At 30.1% G+C, this 21,348-nt stretch overlaps 2 protein-coding genes across 3 annotated transcripts in view; one reads left to right on the top strand and one right to left on the bottom strand.

Moving 5' to 3' along the window:
- LOC6054790 (lachesin) overlaps positions 1–21,348 on the bottom strand; it is a 189,183-nt gene that overhangs the window by 156,418 nt on the left and 11,417 nt on the right. The window lies entirely within an intron of this gene.
- LOC119767299 (cdc42 homolog) lies at positions 8,967–9,790 on the top strand. The gene has a single exon (XM_038255601.1). It carries the CDS (start codon positions 9,082–9,084, stop codon positions 9,661–9,663), a length of 582 nt encoding a protein of 193 aa, XP_038111529.1. The 5' UTR covers positions 8,967–9,081; the 3' UTR covers positions 9,664–9,790.

Here is a 21,348-nt window from a genome sequence, read left to right as displayed (position 1 = left end):
TGTCCCAAATAAGAGTTTCTAGCCCGCTCGAAAGATTACGCTTGATTCTAGAATTTCGAGTAACTTTAAAAGAATTCATTACAAAATGCAGAAAATTTCACAAAAATTTCATTTCTTTTTCAATGAAAACCTAACTAATAGTTTTCATGATACCGCGAGTTGGAGAGGTGCTGTTTAGATTGTTAATCACTGAACATTTCTCGAAAAATTTTCAATTTTTGATATGTTTTAGGGGATTTAAAATGCCAACTTTTCAGAAATTTTCAAGTTGTGCAAAAAATCTTTGACCGAGTTATGAATTTTGTAATCAATACTGATTTTTTCAAAAAATCGAAAAATTGGTCGCAAAAAATTCTCAACTTCATTTTTCGATGTTTAATCAAATTTGCAATCAAAAAGTACTTTAGTGTAATTTTGATAAAGTGCACCGTTTTCAAGTTAGAGCCATTTTAGGTAACTTTTTTGAAAATAGTCACAGTTGTTCATTTTTTTAAATTTCGGATATAGAAAATTTTCTCAGCTATTCAAAAATATTTTTTTCAAAAGTGGGTAAACATGTGTACTAATTAAAAAAATGAAAAACTGCGACTATTTTCAAAAAAGTTACCTAAAAATAACCTTAAATTGAAAACGGTGCACTTCATCAAAATGTTTTTACAGTGCTTTTTGATTGCAAATTTGATTTTAAATCGAAAAATGAGGTTGAAAAATTTTTGCGACCATTAATTCGATGTTTTTCTTTTAAATTACAGGGTTGTTACGGGTGAGGCGAAAAAAATCCGCGCCAAATCCGCGCCGACCTAAAATCCGAAACCGCGCAAAATCCACGCCACATAAAAAATATCACGACCGACATTTAAGAAATTTTATTTTTTTAATGAAGAAAAACTAATTCAGAAAGAATTTGATAAAAAATATCGTTTTATGGTTAAAGGCTTCAAAAGATTGAGCATGAGCATGAGCATGGTTGACTGCCAATGAGCTGCTACTCCGTTATTAACGGATCAGCTGAAGTTAAACAATGAATCAAAAATGATCAGTGGGAGCCAACCATCCGTTCACTGTTTAACCTCTGAAGATCCCTACTTTATTGGTCAATACCGGCGCCCTCCCAAGAAGCCTGCAGTTCAACGAAAGGGAGGAATTTTAGTCCGATAGTTGAAGTTGCAGACTCATCAAGCACATAGTTTTTCGCTATATACTTGTTGATACCGCTTGAGACCGTTGAATCCACAGCATCTCCTTCAAGCATCACGTGATTTTTTTTATTTTTTTTGTTAGTGGGATAAGGTATTGGCTTTTCGATGCCTCCCGAGCTACGATGCTATGGGGAGGACTTTCTGGTTAACACACAAATTCACACAGTTATTTTGCTCCACTATTAACTCGACGATCAGTGCGTTTTTCGATCATTATATTGAAATAGCTTTTTCACCGCAAAAAAATAAAACCTTATTCGAAAAATTTAAACACTGTCCACCCGACGCCGTGCCTTCCGATCAACGATGATATAGGAAGGGCTTTGTAAATCACAAAACATCACTTTTCACTCTGAATATTTTTTTACGACCACGTGCTCCCTTTGCCAATTATGCACTGATAACGCTGCATTTTCAGAGGGTAATCTTCTCCTCGCAGCACACAATTCACGACAAAAATGCGAAACAAAAGGTACACACAAAAAAAAATCACTTTTCACTCCGAATATTTTTTTACCCGAACAGCGACACAAAAGAGACGGAAAATAACACGAAAAAACAGGACTGCGCGTTCACACAGGCATCGCACTACTGATCAAAGGCTTCAAAAGATTGAAAGCAATAAATCCATTTAAAAAAAAAATCCTTAACAGACGGTCAAGGCAAGGGTCATGAAAAAAAAAATCTTTAAAATAGAAAATACAATATTTAAAAACCTAAAAATTTAACTTCAAAACTATAACCTTAAAATTAAATCAAAATCCAAAATTATAATATGATATAATTTTAAATTTCGAAAGTTTAAATATTCAAAATTTAAGGATTTTTCTATAGTTTGTAATTTAAAATCCTCGCTAAAATTTCACTCCGATAGAAATTTAATTTCTGATATTTAAAATAATGTCTTCTCATAATTTCAAAATCTCTTACATAAAATAGGACTTTAAATTGAACTGTGGAATTCAAGTATTTAAGAATTTAAGAACTAAGAATTTAAAAATAAAAACATTTAAGAATTTCCGAATTTAAGAATTTAAGAATTTAAGGTTTTAAGAATTTAAGAATTTAAGAATTTAAGAATTTAAGAATTTAAGAATTTAAGAATTTAAGAATTTAAGAATTTAAGAATTTAAGAATTTAAGAATTTAAGAATTTAAGAATTTAAGAATTTAAGAATTTAAGAATTTAAGAATTTAAGAATTTAAGAATTTAAGAATTTAAGAATTTAAGAATTTAAGAATTTAAGAATTTAAGAATTTAAGAATTTAAGAATTTAAGAATTTAAGAATTTAAGAATTTAAGAATTTAAGAATTTAAGAATTTAAGAATTTAAGAATTTAAGAATTTAAGAATTTAAGAATTTAAGAATTTAAGAATTTAAGAATTTAAGAATTTAAGAATTTAAGAATTTAAGAATTTAAGAATTTAAGAATTTAAGAATTTAAGAATTTAAGAATTTAAGAATTTAAGAATTTAAGAATTTAAGAATTTAAGAATTTAAGAATTTAAGAATTTAAGAATTTAAGAATTTAAGAATTTAAGAATTTAAGAATTTAAGAATTTAAGAATTTAAGAATTTAAGAATTTAAGAATTTAAGAATTTAAGAATTTAAGAATTTAAGAATTTAAGAATTTAAGAATTTAAGAATTTAAGAATTTAAGAATTTAAGAATTTAAGAATTTAAGAATTTAAGAATTTAAGAATTTAAGAATTTAAGAATTTAGAATTTAAGAATTTAAGAATTTAAGAATTTAAGAATTTAAGAATTTAAGAATTTAAGAATTTAAGAATTTAAGAATTTAAGAATTTAAGAATTTAAGAATTTAAGAATTTAAGAATTTAAGAATTTAAGAATTTAAGAATTTAAGAATTTAAGAATTTAAGAATTTAAGAATTTAAGAATTTAAGAATTTAAGAATTTAAGAATTTAAGAATTTAAGAATTTAAGAATTTAAGAATTTAAGAATTTAAGAATTTAAGAATTTAAGAATTTAAGAATTTAAGAATTTAAGAATTTAAGAATTTAAGAATTTAAGAATTTAAGAATTTAAGAATTTAAGAATTTAAGAATTTAAGAATTTAAGAATTTAAGAATTTAAGAATTTAAGAATTTAAGAATTTAAGAATTTAAGAATTTAAGAATTTAAGAATTTAAGAATTTAAGAATTTAAGAATTTAAGAATTTAAGAATTTAAGAATTTAAGAATTTAAGAATTTAAGAATTTAAGAATTTAAGAATTTAAGAATTTAAGAATTTAAGAATTTAAGAATTTAAGAATTTAAGAATTTAAGAATTTAAGAATTTAAGAATTTAAGAATTTAAGAATTTAAGAATTTAAGAATTTAAGAATTTAAGAATTTAAGAATTTAAGAATTTAAGAATTTAAGAATTTAAGAATTTAAGAATTTAAGAATTTAAGAATTTAAGAATTTAAGAATTTAAGAATTTAAGAATTTAAGAATTTAAGAATTTAAGAATTTAAGAATTTAAGAATTTAAGAATTTAAGAATTTAAGAATTTAAAGAATTTAAGAATTTAAGAATTTAAGAATTTAAGAATTTAAGAATTTAAGAATTTAAGAATTTAAGAATTTAAGAATTTAAGAATTTAAGAATTTAAGAATTTAAGAATTTAAGAATTTAAGAATTTAAGAATTTAAGAATTTAAGAATTTAAGAATTTAAGAATTTAAGAATTTAAGAATTTAAGAATTTAAGAATTTAAGAATTTAAGAATTTAAGAATTTAAGAATTTAAGAATTTAAGAATTTAAGAATTTAAGAATTTAAGAATTTAAGAATTTAAGAATTTAAGAATTTAAGAATTTAAGAATTTAAGAATTTAAGAATTTAAGAATTTAAGAATTTAAGAATTTAAGAATTTAAGAATTTAAGAATTTAAGAATTTAAGAATTTAAGAATTTAAGAATTTAAGAATTTAAGAATTTAAGAATTTAAGAATTTAAGAATTTAAGAATTTAAGAATTTAAGAATTTAAGAATTTAAGAATTTAAGAATTTAAGAATTTAAGAATTTAAGAATTTAAGAATTTAAGAATTTAAGAATTTAAGAATTTAAGAATTTAAGAATTTAAGAATTTAAGAATTTAAGAATTTAAGAATTTAAGAATTTAAGAATTTAAGAATTTAAGAATTTAAGAATTTAAGAATTTAAGAATTTAAGAATTTAAGAATTTAAGAATTTAAGAATTTAAGAATTTAAGAATTTAAGAATTTAAGAATTTAAGAATTTAAGAATTTAAGAATTTAAGAATTTAAGAATTTAAGAATTTAAGAATTTAAGAATTTAAGAATTTAAGAATTTAAGAATTTAAGAATTTAAAATTTAAGAATTTAAGAATTTAAGAATTTAAGAATTTAAGAATTTAAGAATTTAAGAATTTAAGAATTTAAGAATTTAAGAATTTAAGAATTTAAGAATTTAAGAATTTAAGAATTTAAGAATTTAAGAATTTAAGAATTTAAGAATTTAAGAATTTAAGAATTTAAGAATTTAAGAATTTAAGAATTTAAGAATTTAAGAATTTAAGAATTTAAGAATTTAAGAATTTAAGAATTTAAGAATTTAGGAATTTTAGAATTTTAGATTTTTAGAATTTTTGAATTTTAGAATTTTAGAATTTAACAATTTAACAATTGAGAATTTAGAATTCAGGATTTGAGAATTTAAGAAATTAAGAACTGTAGAATTTATAAGCATAAGGATACTGAAATCATAAAAGATTTGAGAATTTTTTTTCTATATTGTTTTGAATTTGATATTTTTGAGGTTTTAAATTTTGACTATTTAATTTTGATTTTTTTTTAAATCTTCAAATTTTCGATTACCCAAATTTTTGGTATTTAGAATTTCAGATTGCTAAAATTTAGAATTTCTAAATTTCAGATTTTTTTTTAATTACGATTTTAGAAATTTCGAAAAAAATATTTATCTTGATTTTTTTTATTTTAAATTTCTAAAGTCTAAATATTCAAAATCTATGAATTTTTATACAGTTTGTAATCCTAAATCCTCGCTAAAATTTCACTCCGAAAGAAATTTAATTTCTGATATTAAAAATAATGTCTTCTCATAATTTCAAAATCTCTTACATAAAATAGGACTTCAAAAATTGTGGAATTCAAGAATTTAAGAATTTAAGAACTAAGATTTTAAAAATAAAAAGAATTTCCGAATTTTAGAATTTAAGAATTAAATAATTTAAGAATCTTAGAATTTTAGAATTTAACAATTTAAGAATTCAAGAATTTAGGATTTGAGAATTTAAGAATTTAAGAACTTTAGAATTTATAAGCATAAGGATACTAAAATCATTTAAGATTTGAGAATTATTTTTCTATATTGTTTTGAATTTGATATTTTTTAGTTTTTTTTCAATCTTCAAATTTTCGATTACCCAAATTTTTGGTATTTAGAATTTCAGATTGCTAAAATTTTGAATTTCGAAATTTCAGATTTTTTTAATTACGATTTTAGAAATTTCGAAAAAAAAATTATATTTATTTTGATTTTTTTTTTGTTATTATAAAAACTATGAAAACATTTTTTTTCGAATTTTTGAATTTCTAAAGCTTTGAATTTGGAATGTTCTGATCTTTTTATTTTCGCCAAGAATGTTTGAATTTAGAAAAAATATTTCTACCGATTAAATTCCATTCCAAAATTCGAAAGTGGAGGCCAGCTTCTGTTTCGTCCAATCAAGCTCATATTTGGCGCCCATCAAAACATGCCCCAATAATAGTTTTTGTTACACATTCTAATGTCTATATCTTAGGGAAAAGTTTGTAATATTTGGTTTACAAAATTAAAAATTGAATAAATCCAGTATACTCCAGTATATATCTCTACCAACTCACACGAAATCGAGAAAAGTTGCCCCGACCCCTCTTCGATTTGCGTGAAACTTTGTCCTAAGGGGTAACTTTTGTCCCTGATCACGAATCCGAGGTCCGTTTTTTGATATCTCGTGACGGAGGGCTGTACGACCCCTTCCATTTTGAACATGCGAAAGAGGTGTTTTTCAATAATTTGCAGCCTGAAACGGTGATGAGATAGAAATTTGGTGTCAAAGGGACTTTTATGTAAAATTAGACGCCCGATTTGATGGCGTACTCAGAATTCCGAAAACGTATTTTTCATCGAAAACACTAAAAACGTTTTAAAAATTCTCCCATTTTCTGTTACTCGACTGTAAAATTTGGAACATGTCATTTTATGGGAAATTTAATGTACTTTTCGAATCTACATTGACCCAGAAGGGTCATTTTTCATTTAGAACAAAATTTTCATTTTAAAATTTCGTGTTTTTAACTTTGCAGGGTTATTTTTTAGAGTGTAACAATGTTCTACAAAGTTGTAGAGCAGACAATTACAAAAAATTTGATATAAAGACATAAGGGGTTTGCTTATAAACATCACGAGTTATCGCGATTATACGAAAAAAAGTTTTGAAAAAGTTGGTCGTCACCGATCATGGCCGTTCATGGTCACCCGCGACAGACACGGACGACGAAACAAAGAGAAACGCAAAAAGTAACTTTTTCAAAACTTTTTTTCGTAAAATCGCGATAACTCGTGATGTTTATTATCAAACCCCTTATGTCTATATATCAAAATTTTTGTAATTGTCTGCTCTACAACTTTGTAGAACATTGTAACACTCTAAAAAAAAACCCTGCGAAGTTAGAAAAAACACGAAATTCTAAAATGAAAAATTTTGTTCTAAATGAAAAAATGACCCTTCTGGGTCAATGTAGATTCGAAAAGTACATTAAATTTCCCATAAAATGACATGTTCCAAAATTTTTTACAGTCGAGTAACAGAAAATGGGAGAATTTTTAAAACGTTTTTAGTGTTTTTTTCGATGAAAAATACGTTTTTTCGGAATTCTGAGTACGCCATCAAATCGGGCGTCTAATTTTACATAAAAGTCCCTTTGACACCAAATTTCTATCTCATCACCGTTACAGGCTGCAAATTATTGAAAAACACCTCTTTTTTCGCATGTTCAAAAATGGAAGGGGTCGTACCGCCCCTCCGTCACGAGATATCAAAAAACGGACCTCGGATTCGTGGTCAGGGACAAAAGTTACCCCTTAGGACAAAGTTTCACGCAAATCGAAGAGGGGTCGGGGCAACTGCTGTGTGAGTTGGCGGAGAATTACCCGTATAAAATTAAAAATCAATAAGGTTAAAAATCATTACTCATCATCGAAATCATAACATACAAAAAAAAATAATTTCGACATAATCTTTATCTTCATTTTTCGACGTTTTGTACTAAGAATATACAAACAAACATTTTCAAAATTGCCATCCGCGCGAAATCCGCGCCTGAGCAAAATAAGCCAGCAAATCCGCGCCAGATCCGCGCTATCCGCGCGAAACGCGCCATCCGCGCGATCCGCGCCGTCCGTAACAACCCTGAAATTAGTATGGATTAAACAATTTAGAACTCGGTCAAAGATTGTTTGCACAACTTGAAAATTTCTGAAAAAATGTCATTTTATGTCCCCTAAAACATATCAAAAAATGAAAAAAAAATAAAAATAGTTTTTTTTTGCAAATCAAGTTCTAGTGACAAAAAGTTAAATTAAAAATCACCAAAAAAATCTTAATCGTGTAGCATATTTTTTTCAGTGTAGTCCTTATCTATACCTACAACTTTGAAGAAGACACCAAATCGATTAAAAAAATCCTTCAAAAGATACAGACATCATTTTTGTATGGACAGCTGCCAAAAAAAAACTGATTTCGTTGAGAACTGCTCAGAATGAGTTTTGTTACGAACAAATCTCTGTTATTATTTTGGATCATTAGTGCGCTGACCACGGGGACGCGCTGTCTTGTTTTTGCATGCTCATTTTCATTTCTATTGTGTCGCTGTTAGTGTGCTTGGGTGCATGTTATTATATATCGGTGATGGGATTTTATTAAATGATCATTATATTGCATTATTATATTTAATTGATTATATAACCACACTATATTTTACACTTGACACATTATACAAAACACATATGAAACTGTAAACAGGAGCGTTTGGTATCCTTCCTCCCCTGTAGATTCTGTGAAATGTGATCCGTTCTCAGAATCCTCTGCGGTAAACACAACGTAGTAGGGCTGGCCGCTTTAATCTTTGCAATGCATTTTCGGGTGTTCTCGGATGTACTGCAATTATTAATAATGACAAGAAAAGTGCTTGCGGCGTAATCTAATCACAAGACTGGCTGCGTTTGTGTTAGATTAGATTAGATTAGAGATTAGATTAGATTAGAACAAATCTCTGTTATTATTTTGTGTTATTATAACAACTATTCTGTGTAATAACAAGTCCTGACCTCCTGTCAATAACAGAACTTAAACTTTTCCAGTTATTTCCAGCCATTCTGTCGAAGAGATCCTGGAGGAAGTCTTAGTTTCACAAAATTGTATGGAACCTTGTATGAGAAAACAATTGATACAAAATGGCTTCATTTGACAAAGGGAATGCATGAACAATGTTCTACCAAATTATAATTTACATCTTGCCAAATGATTTAAAAGTTACAAACAAATATTTGTGGCTGGGCTAATCAAAATAAACAAACGTTAAAACAAGCTTACCAGTGATAACGAAACTGCCAAACTAACCCATTCCGAAACTTTCCTCTAATCAACCAACTTTGATGATTCATTCAACTATCGATTACCAAGAGCCGAGCTCGGTCCGATGCCCAAGTTCAGTCTTAACGCAAAGTTCACCAGATCAACTTGTCGTCGTACACAGCGCACAGAACCAGCCAACACCCGATAACAAAAACTCCCCATCCGTTCATGATCACTCAAGTGCCGTGACTCATCCCACAACGCTGCGAATGCAATGCCAAAGGTCAAGTGTGTCGTTCTGGGTGACGGCTTCGTCGGCAAGACCTGCATGCTGATGTCCTACACGGTCAATCGGTTCCCCGTGACGCGCCGCAAACCGGCCACACTGCACAGCTACCAGGTCCCATTCACGATCGGAGACGACCCGTGGACCCTGCAGCTGATCTCCATCGCCGGACAGCACGACTTTGATCGTCTGCGGCGGCTAACATATCCCGAAACGGACGTCTTCCTGGTGTGTTTCTCCGTCGTGAATCCGGACTCGTTTCAGAACGTGCGCAAGCTGTGGGTCCCGGAACTTCGGCAGCACTGCCCGGGGACGCCATTTTTGCTCGTTGGAACGCAAATTGATCGGCGGCAGGAGATTGGCGTTTTGAAGAGGCTGGCTAAGCTGGGACTTAAGCCGGTTAGCCGGCGACAGGGTGTCGGAATGGCTAGAGAGGTTCGAGCCCTTGGGTACGTGGAATGCTCCGCGTTGACGCAGCGAGGACTGCAAGATGTGTTTGATCGAGCGATACTGGCAGCACTGGATGGAACGGGAGGGGTAGTGGCGAGAGACAGGTGTAGAGTTATGTGATGTGAGATGGTGATAAAAAATGGTTTTTAGAAATAGAGGAGATTTGCTTTACCAAAGATTTCACTTGGGAGTTTGTAAAAAAGCATGTTAAAAATAAGTAAATAAAGGGATTTTCTGTTACATTGACTAAAAACAAATGTTCTGTGTAAATGATGTGAAAATGTCAATTGAATATAAATCTCCATGGGTAACAAGTACGTTAGTACCAAATAATACAAGATTGGCGCCTTGAATCTGTCACTCTGAGGATGTTTTGCACATTATCGTTAGATCTGACTGGTGGATTCTAGTGGGAAGTAATAATTATACCCAAATAACTAATTAACAACATCGTGTTAAAAAGTACCAAGTATGGTCATTAGCTAAAATGTTGTGATGATTTATTGACAACACTAGTCGGCAAATTGACTCCCATTTAGAAACATATTTTACAATGTCTTTAGACATTATAGAATATGATGATAATATCGATAAATTATATAAATGATTAAGAGTAGATTTAAGTTCATAATATTTTTAAACTGCAAAGTTCATTTTTATTTTATTGATTGCTTCAACATCTATAAAAACATTCAAAGTTCAACGTGTCAGTTAATTTATAAAGCAAAAAAAGCTAATATAAATAAAGTTTAGCTTTCGTATTATTTAAATTACCCATATACTAAATCAAAACAATCAGTGTTATTTACATTGACCATTAGCTTCCTCTTCAAATCGTTCAGAATCAATTTGCGATATTTTGCCAAAAATGTCACTCTTGCGTATCTCGCGAGCGTGTGACAGAGACGTGACCAGCAGCTGCCCGCCAATTATCGGACCCGATCACGTTTCACTCGCAAAAGACAATATATTTAAGTGGATGCTGGACCGAGCCCAATGACGGTGTCGCGCCTAGGAGTGAAAACCATCCGGTTCCAGACTGGATTGTTCTGACTGCGAGTCTGGAACTGGAGCACGCGGCTCGAAGACGTCACTTCGTCGCCGTCGTGCTAACTTGTCGTACGTGCATTTTGGGCCAAATTGAGTTAAGAACGCCATTCTGTGCAACTTACAATGCATCAACTTTTGATTCTCACAGATCCCCAAAATTCGATTTCACTCCTGAGATATTAAAAAAAAACTGAGAAAACCCGTGCATTGTTGTCTCTATTCATATGAAAAAAGATTTAATCTTGTCGTGCTATCTTGACACAGCCTGAAAATTGATGCAAGTGCGACAACTGGCCAAAGGCATTTCAGGTCAGAACGCGTATGACGCATAATAACTCAGGATTCCAGCAACCAAATACAACCAAATTTCAGGACGATGTACAGAATGATCAACTACACAATACGTTTTTGTTATTGTTCACACTGCGTGCTTTCGTTTTTGTTTATTCATGCTCAAACATAAAAACGCGCTTTACTCGGAACGTCAAAAAGCGACGTACGACAAGTTAGCACGACGGCATCGACTTGCAGTTCAAGGGCTTCATCTTCAAATGAGGTAGCATTTTTCGAGATTTTCATCCCACCTCTCTTTTTATAACATGATTTTCCTTTTGAAAAATGATACCAACATTTTTACTCAAAATTTATCTTTTCAATTTTTAAAAGCAGATTTGGCTCGAAAAATCAAAATCTAGTTATACTGTCAATGAAAAAATCATGCATTTGAAATATTATTATAATAAAAAAAATCAACCCCATGTTGGGTTTTTTGATCCTTAGGTCGTTGCATTTTTTTTTTTTTTTTTTCAAAGTTTAAATTCGACAAGCAAAAATATTATCTGTGACAAAATCATTAAAATTTCAAAAAAAGAACAATTAAATTTCTTAAAAATTTCACGGAGATCAAAAAAATTCTAAATTTTTTCAGGAAGAATAATCAAAAATAAATTTATGAAGCAAAATTTATCTAATCTTAAATAACCAAGGTTTGGTACTGTAGTTTTTGTAATTATTCTTTTTTAAAGATTAAAGGGTAATTCTCCGCCAACTCACACAGCAGTTGCCCCGACCCCTCTTCGATTTGCGTGAAACTTTGTCCTAAGGGGTAACTTTTGTCCCTGATCACGAATCCGAGGTCCGTTTTTTGATATCTCGTGACGGAGGGGCGGTACGACCCCTTCCATTTTTGAACATGCGAAAAAGAGGTATTTTTCAATAATTTGCAGCCTGAAACGGTGATGAGATAAATTTGGTGTCAAAGGGACTTTTATGTAAAATAAGACGCCCGATTTGATGGCGTACTCAGAATTCCGAATAAACGTATTTTTCATCGAAAAAACACTAAAAAAGTTCTAAAAATTCTCCCATTTTCCGTTACTCGACTGTAAAAAATTTTGAAACATGTCATTTAATGGGAAATTTAATGTACTTTTCGAATCTACATTGTCCCAGAAGGGTCATTTTTCATTTAGAACAAAATTTTTCATTTTAAAATTTCGTGTTTTTCTAACTTTGCAGGGTTATTTTTTAGAGTGTAACAATGTTCTACAAAGTTGTAGAGCAGACAATTACAAAAATTTTGATATATAGACATAAGGGGTTTGCTTATAAACATCACGAGTTATCGCGATTTCACGAAAAAAAGTTTTGAAAAAGTTGGTCGTCATCGATCATGGCCGTTCATGGTCACCCGCGACAGACACGGACGACGAAACAAAGAGAAACGCAAAAAGTAACTTTTTCAAAACTTTTTTTCGTAAAATCGCGATAACTTGTGATGTTTATAAGCAAACCCCTTATGTCTATATATCAAAATTTTTGTAATTGTCTGCTCTACAACTTTGTAGAACATTGTTACACTCTAAAAAATAACCCTGCAAAGTTAGAAAAAACACGAAATTTTAAAATGAAAAATTTTGTTCTAAATGAAAAAATGACCCTTCTGGGACAATGTAGATTCGAAAAGTACATTAAATTTCCCATTAAATGACATGTTCCAAAATTTTTTACAGTCGAGTAACGGAAAATGGGAGGATTTTAAAACTTTTTAGTGTTTTTTCGATGAAAATACGTTTTTCGAAATTCTGAGTACGCCATCAAATCGGGCGTCTAATTTTACATAAAGTCCCTTTGACACCAAATTTCTATCTCATCACCGTTTCAGGCTGCAAATTATTGAAAATACCTCTTTTCGCATGTTCAAAATGGAAGGGGTCGTACCGCCCTCCGTCACGAGATATCAAAAAACGGACATCGGATTCGTGATCAGGGACAAAAGTTACCCCTTAGGACAAAGTTTCACGCAAATCGAAGAGGGGTCGGGGCAACTTTTCCCGATTTCGTGTGAGTTGGTAGAGAATTACCCTAAATGGTTGGCCACATTTCCCATTTTTCAAATCGTTGAGTTGTTTTTGTTAAAATAATTAGTTTGTAATATGTGTAATTCTCTACCAACTCACACGAAATCGGGAAAAGTTGCCCCTACCCCTCTTCGATTTGAGTGAAACTAAGCCCTAAAGGGTAACTTTTTTTAAGTCAAAATTCCGAAAAAATGTATTTTTCATCGAAAAAAAAAAACAATATTTTTTCAAAAAACTTTTTTCAACTGCTGTGTGAGTTGGCGGAGGATTACCCATATTATAATGCTTTAAGGATAAAATATTTGTTGTTAAGCGTTGATTTAAGAAATTGTAAAATTTCATGGGATTTCACTGAAATATCCTAAAATCCTAAATGTCGCGAAATCGTGAATATTAACTAATAATCAGTCTATTTTTTTTATCCAACTGAAACTTTTTTGGTGCCTTCGGTATGCCCCATTTGCATCATTAGTTTGTCCATAAAATTTTCCATAGAAATTTGGCAGCTGTTCCTACAAAAATGATACGTGAAAATTCAAAAATCTGTATCTTTTGAATGAATTTTTTGATCGATTTGGTGTCTTCAACACAGTTATAGGTATGAATATGGACTTCACTGAAAAAAAATGATACGCGGTAATAAATTTTGGTGATTTTTAATTTCACTATTTGTCACTGAAACTTGAATGGCAAAAAAATCACTATTTTAATTTTTTTTATTTTTCAAAATGATTTAGAGGACATCAAATGCCAACTTTTCAGAAATCTTTGACCAAGTTATAATTTTTTGAATCAATACATTTTTTTTTAAAAATCGATTTTTATTTCAATTTCATTTTTCGATGTTATATTGAATTTGCAATCAAAAAGTACTCTAGTGAAATTTTGATACAGTGCACCAATTTCAAGTTACAGCCATTTTTATGTAACTTTTTTCAAAATAGTCACAGATATGGATTTTTTAAAAATAGTGCCCATGTTTGCCCACTTTTGAAAAAAAAAATTAAAAGCTGAGAAATACTTTGCTTAGTCGGACTTTGTTGAAACGATCCTTAGTTGCTGAGATATTGCCATGCAAAGGTTTAAAAACAATAAAATTGATGTTTTCTAAGTCTCACCCAAACAACCCAACATTTTCTAATGAGTGAAATTTCCAGAATAGGCAAAAAAGTAGGCATTTTATGTCCCCTAAAACATATCAAAAATGAAAAAAATAAAAAAAAGTGTTTTTGCAAATTAAGTTTTAGTGACAAGAAGTGAAATTAAAAATTACCAATTTTTTTTTACCGTGTATCATTTTTTTTAGTGTAGTCCATACCTACAACTTGGCCGAAGACACTGAATCGATCAAAAAATTTCTTCAAAAGATACAGATTTTTGAATTTTCACATATCATTTTTGTGGACAGCTGCCAAATTTGTATGTAAAATTATATGGACAAACTATCGATGCAAAATGCCTTTTTTGGGCATACCGAAGGCACCAGAAAAGTTTCAGCCGGATTAAAAAATACAGAAAAAGTCGAACGACCGAAATCTCGGAGAATTGCTCTAGTCCTAATAAAGATAGGAATTTTCGGAAAAATTAATACATGGATAAATCCGTTTTATTTTACTTAACGTTGTATCAAAGAAAATTAAATTCACTAAAAGGAATATTTGAAATTTTCAAAAAAAAAACAATGTTTTAAGGGACATAAAAAACACCTTCTGGGCTGTGGTGCGGGATGATGAAAAATCTAGTTTAATTAAAAAATACGAAAAAATGTCGTAGCGAACTACTTTGTTATTTTGCATCATTTTTTCATCCATATAAATCTTTCCAAATTCGTTTGGAAGGGTCTCACGTTTTCATAAAAAAGTATTTTTGAAAACATTGAAAATGCTTAATTAATGAAAAATCGAATTTAAAATAAAAAACACTTACTTTTTTTCGAAATGTTTTTCACCTTATATCCACCAAAAAGAATTTAAAGGTATGAAAAATGATTTTCCACTTGAAAAAGTCACGATCAAGGCTCGACCCTTTCTTTTTTTTCGAATATATCGTTTAATTTCCCAGACATTGAATTTGATCATGCGATTGTTGAGATAAAGCAAATGGGAAAAAAAAACAAACAGGAAAAATGAGGATTTCTGTCAACAAAAAGTGATAAACAAGGAAACAATATCAAAGCATCTTTTTGAAGTGTAAAAATCAAAAAGACGTTAAATTTTCGAATCTTCACAGTTAAAAATATTTTCATAATTTTTGATGTATAAAAAAATCGCCCAGTCTTGGAAGAACTTCGTATGGTTCTTATTACTTAAACCAAAAATGCCTCACCACAATTTCAACCCATTTTTTTCAATTCGAATATAGTTTTCATATTGAATTGCTCTTTGAATATTACAAAATTGTGCAGCATTTCTGTCATTTACCCCATCCGATCCCAAGCTGTCTGGCTCGAAAAAGTCATCCGCGTCGGTACCGTTACTGGCAAGAAGTGAAAAATCAAAACAGAAGCAAAGGAAAATCCAACGCAAGTTCAAGCCAAAAACGCACATTGATGATGATGACGACGGTTCAGCGGGGGCAACTGCGGCAACTCTGATGACGATGGCACTTTTGGTGTGAAATTAATGCGTTTACTATTTTTATACGCGTTTTATTGGGAGGCATTCTCTAACTGTTGCTTCTCTGCTCGGCTTCCCTTCCCTTTACGGTGTCGGTTCCGGCAGACGGAAGGCGAATCTTCCAAACAGTAAACATTATTAAAGTAATGAACTTCTAACGCAGTGACGGCGCACAGTGGGTGAAATAGTCAGAATTTGGTCAAAAAAGGTACAAAAGCTTACTCTAGTTCAAAACACAACTGCTTTCTAGTTAAAATAACTAAGCTGCACTGAACAACAAAAGATCAAAACTGGGTTTCCCAGTCAACAACAGTAGAGCTTAAATTTAGCCAATTTACAACACTTCAGAACCCACCACAACATTGTCCCCGACATCAAGCGACCTCGTTTGGGGATTTTCCTCGTCTTAACACCGTCGCGCAGCGCTTTTCCAAAGAGGTGACAAGCGAGAGCGAAAATTTGTGAGAAAAAAAAAACCGCAGGAGGAGAAAAAAGAGGAACAAAGCCGCCCTCCGTCAGTTCGCGAGCAACAAACTGGAAAACTCTGACAAAAGCGAGAAAAACATTCGAGGTGACAGGCGAACGAGTAAAGTTTTGCGCGCGCGGTCCAAGAAGTGCGACGAGATATTCCCGGGAGTATTTTGAGGTGCACACTAAGGAAAAGTTATTTTCAACCAAGGGGGGACTGGGTTTTATTTTTCCTTCTCTCGCTTTATTTTTTCTGTTAATAAAGGCCTGTAATTAAAATGAAATCAGCGCGGAGTTGGAACTACGTCAGCTTTTGGAATAAAGGAAGCATTCACTCGAGTGCCGGTGAGCATTTTGATGGTTGGAGCGAATTGAACATAATGGCATCGTCATTACATAACATAAAATGATAAAAATTGGTTGAGAAGTGTACAAAAAGTAAAGTTAGAAATTATTTATTATTTGGTACAAACTATTTATTTGTAAACCTTTTCAAAAGTAAAGCTAGAATATAAAATTGAAGTTATTTTTATTCTAAAAATATCATAAAATTTCACGAAAGCTTCATTTGTTAACATCAGACCAATAGTTTAAGGATTAAGTCAGTTGAAAATTACAGGCTGTTTAGCTGACACTTAAAAAAGAATATTTGCATCGATTTAAATTCTATGTGTGGCTGTATCTCAGAAACTAATTGCCTAATTTTCAAAGTTCCAGAGAGACCATTGTAGGAAATTTTATAAGTCTTTTATTTTTTTTTTGTGTGCTTTTCTTTCAAGATTTTTTTTAAATAAAAAAAACGAAATTATACACCAGCAAAAACTTATTTATTTAAGGAGCTACAACTCGAACACGATAAATTTTATCAAAAAAGTGTTAAGTGCAAACTCGATTTTGATTTGAAAAAATATATTTTAAACATTTGTTTTGTCCGTGTTTTATATATTTTTCAAAAAACTATGGCTCTTAAGACTTATTTTGAGTTCTTAATCACACATGAGCAACTCTCTACGAAATCGGCCGATTTCGACCATTTTTATTTTTTGTATTTTTTTATTTGACTCAAACTTTGTGGGGGCCTTCCCTATGACCAAATAAGCTATTTTGCGTCATTGGTTCACCCATACAAGTCTCCATACAATTTTGGCTGCTGTCCATACAAAAATGGTATGTAAATATTCAAACAGCTGTAACTTTTGAGTGAATTTTCTGATCAATTTGGTGTCTTCGGCAAAGTTGTAGGTATTGTTGAGGACTTTTGAGAAAAAAGGTACACGGAAAAAAAAATTTGCAGATTTTTATCAACATTTTTACTAAAACTCAATTTCCCAAAATACGTATTTTTGATTTTCGAGATTTTTGATATGTTTTAGAGGACAAAAATCCGCAACTTTTGAGCCATAGAGAAACATGGTCAAAAAATCTGCCGCCGAGTTATGAATTTTTGAAAAAATAGTGATTTTTGGAAAAAAATTGAAGTTTCATGCAAAAACAAGTTTGACATTACTTTTTAATGCAAAATTGAATTTGCAATCGAAAAGTACTTTACAGATTTTTTGATAAATGGCTCCGTTTTCAAGATATAGCCACCGAAAGTTTGATTTTAGCGAAATATTTGCAAATTTTCAATTTTTAAAAATAGTGACCATGAGTGACCATTTCTAAAAACATTTTTTTTTAAAGTTCAGAAAATTTGCTATAAAATTGTCTAAGAGACATTGAAGATTGGACCTCGGGTTGCTGAGATAGACCCGCTTTAAGAAAAAGAAACACGAAAATTGAAGTTTTCTAAATCTCACCAAAACAACCCACCTTTTTCTAATGACGATATCTCAGCAATTAATGGTCCGATTTTCAATGTTAATATATGAAAAATTCGTGAAATTTTCCGATTTTTTCCGATATTGAATATAACGCCCATTTAAGATGCTAGTCTTGATTTAAAAATTTTCAAAATATTTTTTTCGAAAAGATCGAAAAATTTCACGAATGTTTCATATATTAACATTGAAAATCGGACCATTAATTGCTGAGATATCGTCATTAGAAAATGGTGGGCTGATTGGGTGAGACTTAGAAAACTTCAATTTTCGTGTTTCTTTTTCTTTAAGCCGCTGTATTTCAGCAACCAGAGGTTCAATCTTCAATGTCTCTTAGACAATTTTATAGCAAATTTTCTGAACTTTTCAAAAAAAATTTTTTAGAAATGGTCACTCATGGTCACTATTTTTAAAAATTGAAAAACTGCAAATATTTCGCTAAAATCAAACTTTCGGTGGCTATATCTTGAAAACGGAGCCCTTTATCAAAAAATCTGTAATGTACTTTTCGATTGCAAATTCAATTTTGCATTAAAAAGTAATGTCAAACTTGTTTTTACATAAAACTTCGATTTTTTCCAAAAATCACTATTTTTTCAAAAATTCATAACTCGGCGGCATATTTTTTGACCATGTTTCTCTATGGCTCAAAAGTTGCGGATTTTTGTCCCCTAAAACATATCAAAAAATCTCGAAAATAAAAAAATACGCATTTTGTGAAATTGAGTTTTAGTAAAAAAAATGATAAAAAAATCTGCAATTTTTTTCCGTGTACCTATTTTTTCTCAAAAGTCCTCAATAATACCTACAACTTTGCCGAAGACACCAAATTGATCAGAAAATTCACTCAAAAGTTACAGCTGTTTGAATATTTACATACCATTTTTGTATGGACAGCTGCCAAAATTGTATGGAGACTTGTATGGGTGAACCAATGACACAAAATAGCATATTTGGTCATAGGGAAGGCCCCCATAAAGTTTGAGCCAAATCAAAAAATACAAATAAAATCCATTTCCGGTTTTAGTAGAGAATTGTTCACATAAAAAATCGAAAATTTAAAAATACGTGTTTTTTTTTGGGAATGCTAATTATAGTCATAATAAGATAAATAAAAAAAATGGGAATATTTATTTCAAGATACAGAATTTCAAACATTTACATACCTACATTTTGTATGACCAGCCAAAAAAAAGAAAGAAAAAGCTAGGGATGCAAAATTACTTCTTCTGTCTGCAAAATGCAAAATGAAAACAAAAAAGACCATTCGCGAAATCGTAGAGAACCACTCAAAAAAAAAAAGATTCATCACTCTGTTCTTATCAAATCAATATTCAATAAAGTAGTAAGAATTTCAAGAAATGATATGAGAAAACCCAGCTCTTTAAATTGAAATATTTCAATAAGAAGCATAATTGAAAGAAACCTATTTGAGAAGTATTTAAAGCCGGTGAAAATATTTTTCAAAGTTTTTGTCCCTCGGCTCCCGGCCATAGTTTCAACATTTGCATGGAAAATGTGTTTTTTTTTTTCACATGCATTTAACACTAGTTCAGTTGTTTTGCAATCATTAGTTATTAAAAAATGTAAGATTTGACGAAAACTAAAACATTAGCGAACAAAACATTCTGCAATAATAAACATCGACAATTTCAAAAATTCAAAAAGATTTTTAAATAAACCCAATTCCCATAAATTTTGAAATATTTGAAATTTTTTTCCCTCTGATTTTTTGGGCCAAATTTGAAGGACAAAAACTTTGAATAAAATTTGTACCAGACTAATAATGAATAAAAGTATAACGAATTTAAAAATATTCCAAGGTTTTTCATATTTTAAATATTTAATGAAATAAAAAAATAATATTTCTCAAAGTTTATGTCATTTTTTTACTTTTTTGTTATACAATTCTTGTAGATCCAAATGCTTGTAATTTCTTTTTTTTTTTTTTGCTCCCCCCTCGACTTTGGTCAGAGTCGTGGGACATAAACTTCAAAAAATATTTGCAACGGCCTGAGAGTAAAAAAAAAATTCCATGAAGCTATCAAAAGATTCAAAAATTGAAATTTATCAACAGATTTTCTGATGAAGAGGTACAATACACTAAAATGATGATAAATGTTGGAAATAAAAAAAAACTTAACACAAAACATTTAATAACATAAACCAATTTGTAAATTTTATCTAATTTTGAAAACATTTGTTATGCAAAAAATGTAAAGCGCCAAAACTGCATAAAATCTTGTTTTCAAGAAACAAAATAAAAACATTTTTTTAAATAAAAAAAACGATTTGAGACCTTTTCAAAGGAACGATTCAATTTTGAAATTTCGAAAACATTACTATCCAAGTTTTCATAAAATTTAAAGAAAGACGAAGTGTTGCAGAGATATCTGACAAAAACCGGGATGACATTAACATGCTTTTTATAGGACTTATCCCATGCTATATATTTTTGATTTTTTTTTTTTTAGTAGCATTTGAAATTGATTATGGATTCCGAGGTGACTATAAAGCCACTGTGATTCTTGCTTGTTTCAATGTTAATGTGTAGTTTAATCGAATTATTAACATCAGATAGACTATTATAAAGGTTTTGTCAATGTTTCAGTTGATATAAATTCACATTTAAATGATTGTTTGACTAAGTTAACTTTAATTAAAATAAAAATTATTTTAGCATAAGTGAATAAAAATTTAATATTTTGTTAATAAAAAAATACGTTTGAAAAGGATTTTGTTATCAAAAAGACTTTTTTAATTGATAGTTGTTATTGAGGCATAAATAAAAGTATTTTAAAAACTAACTTAAAATTTTGTAGAAAAAAAATGCAGAAAAAAATTACGCGAAAAGAAATGCTATCTAGGCTTCATCCATAAAGTACGTCACGCAAAAATCGCCCAAAATTTACCCCCCTCCCCCCTTCTGTCACGCTTTCCCTATACTTATAACACGCAATGTCACACTTTCTCAGACTCCCCCTCCCCCCCTAGAGCGTGACATACTTTATGGATGATGCCCTATTTGATTTTATGTATCACGAATCATAAAATAACCAAAATATATATATTTTTTTAAATCGGATGAATTTTCCTACAATGTTTTATTTAAAAATTATCAGTCGGACAACTGGTAGCAAAGATACCGCCCTTTTAAGAATAAAATTGAGAATTAAGAGCCCAGACAAGAAACAAGAACGGTTTCAACATCTAAAAATATATAAAAATATATAAAATATATTTCAACAAGTCCTAAGAAGCTAAATATGGTTTTCAATCAGGAAAATGTATAATTATTTTAAGTTGATTAGCCATTAAAATTTTGGTGTGTTTGAGAAAAATATTTCGTTGCACTTTGATTGTTTGAGTCAATTTAAAAAAGGGAGGAGCATAATCTTTAACAAATGTAACGATCAAAAGCATCTTAAAAAATAATCCTCATTTTCATTGGATTTTAAATCATGCGACCATGACTCAATACTGACTGGTAAG

This window comes from Culex quinquefasciatus, chromosome 2, assembly GCF_015732765.1.
Source record: "Culex quinquefasciatus strain JHB chromosome 2, VPISU_Cqui_1.0_pri_paternal, whole genome shotgun sequence".
NCBI classification, from domain to species: Eukaryota; Metazoa; Arthropoda; class Insecta; order Diptera; family Culicidae; genus Culex; species Culex quinquefasciatus.
This window is presented reverse-complemented; position numbering and strand designations above follow the sequence as displayed.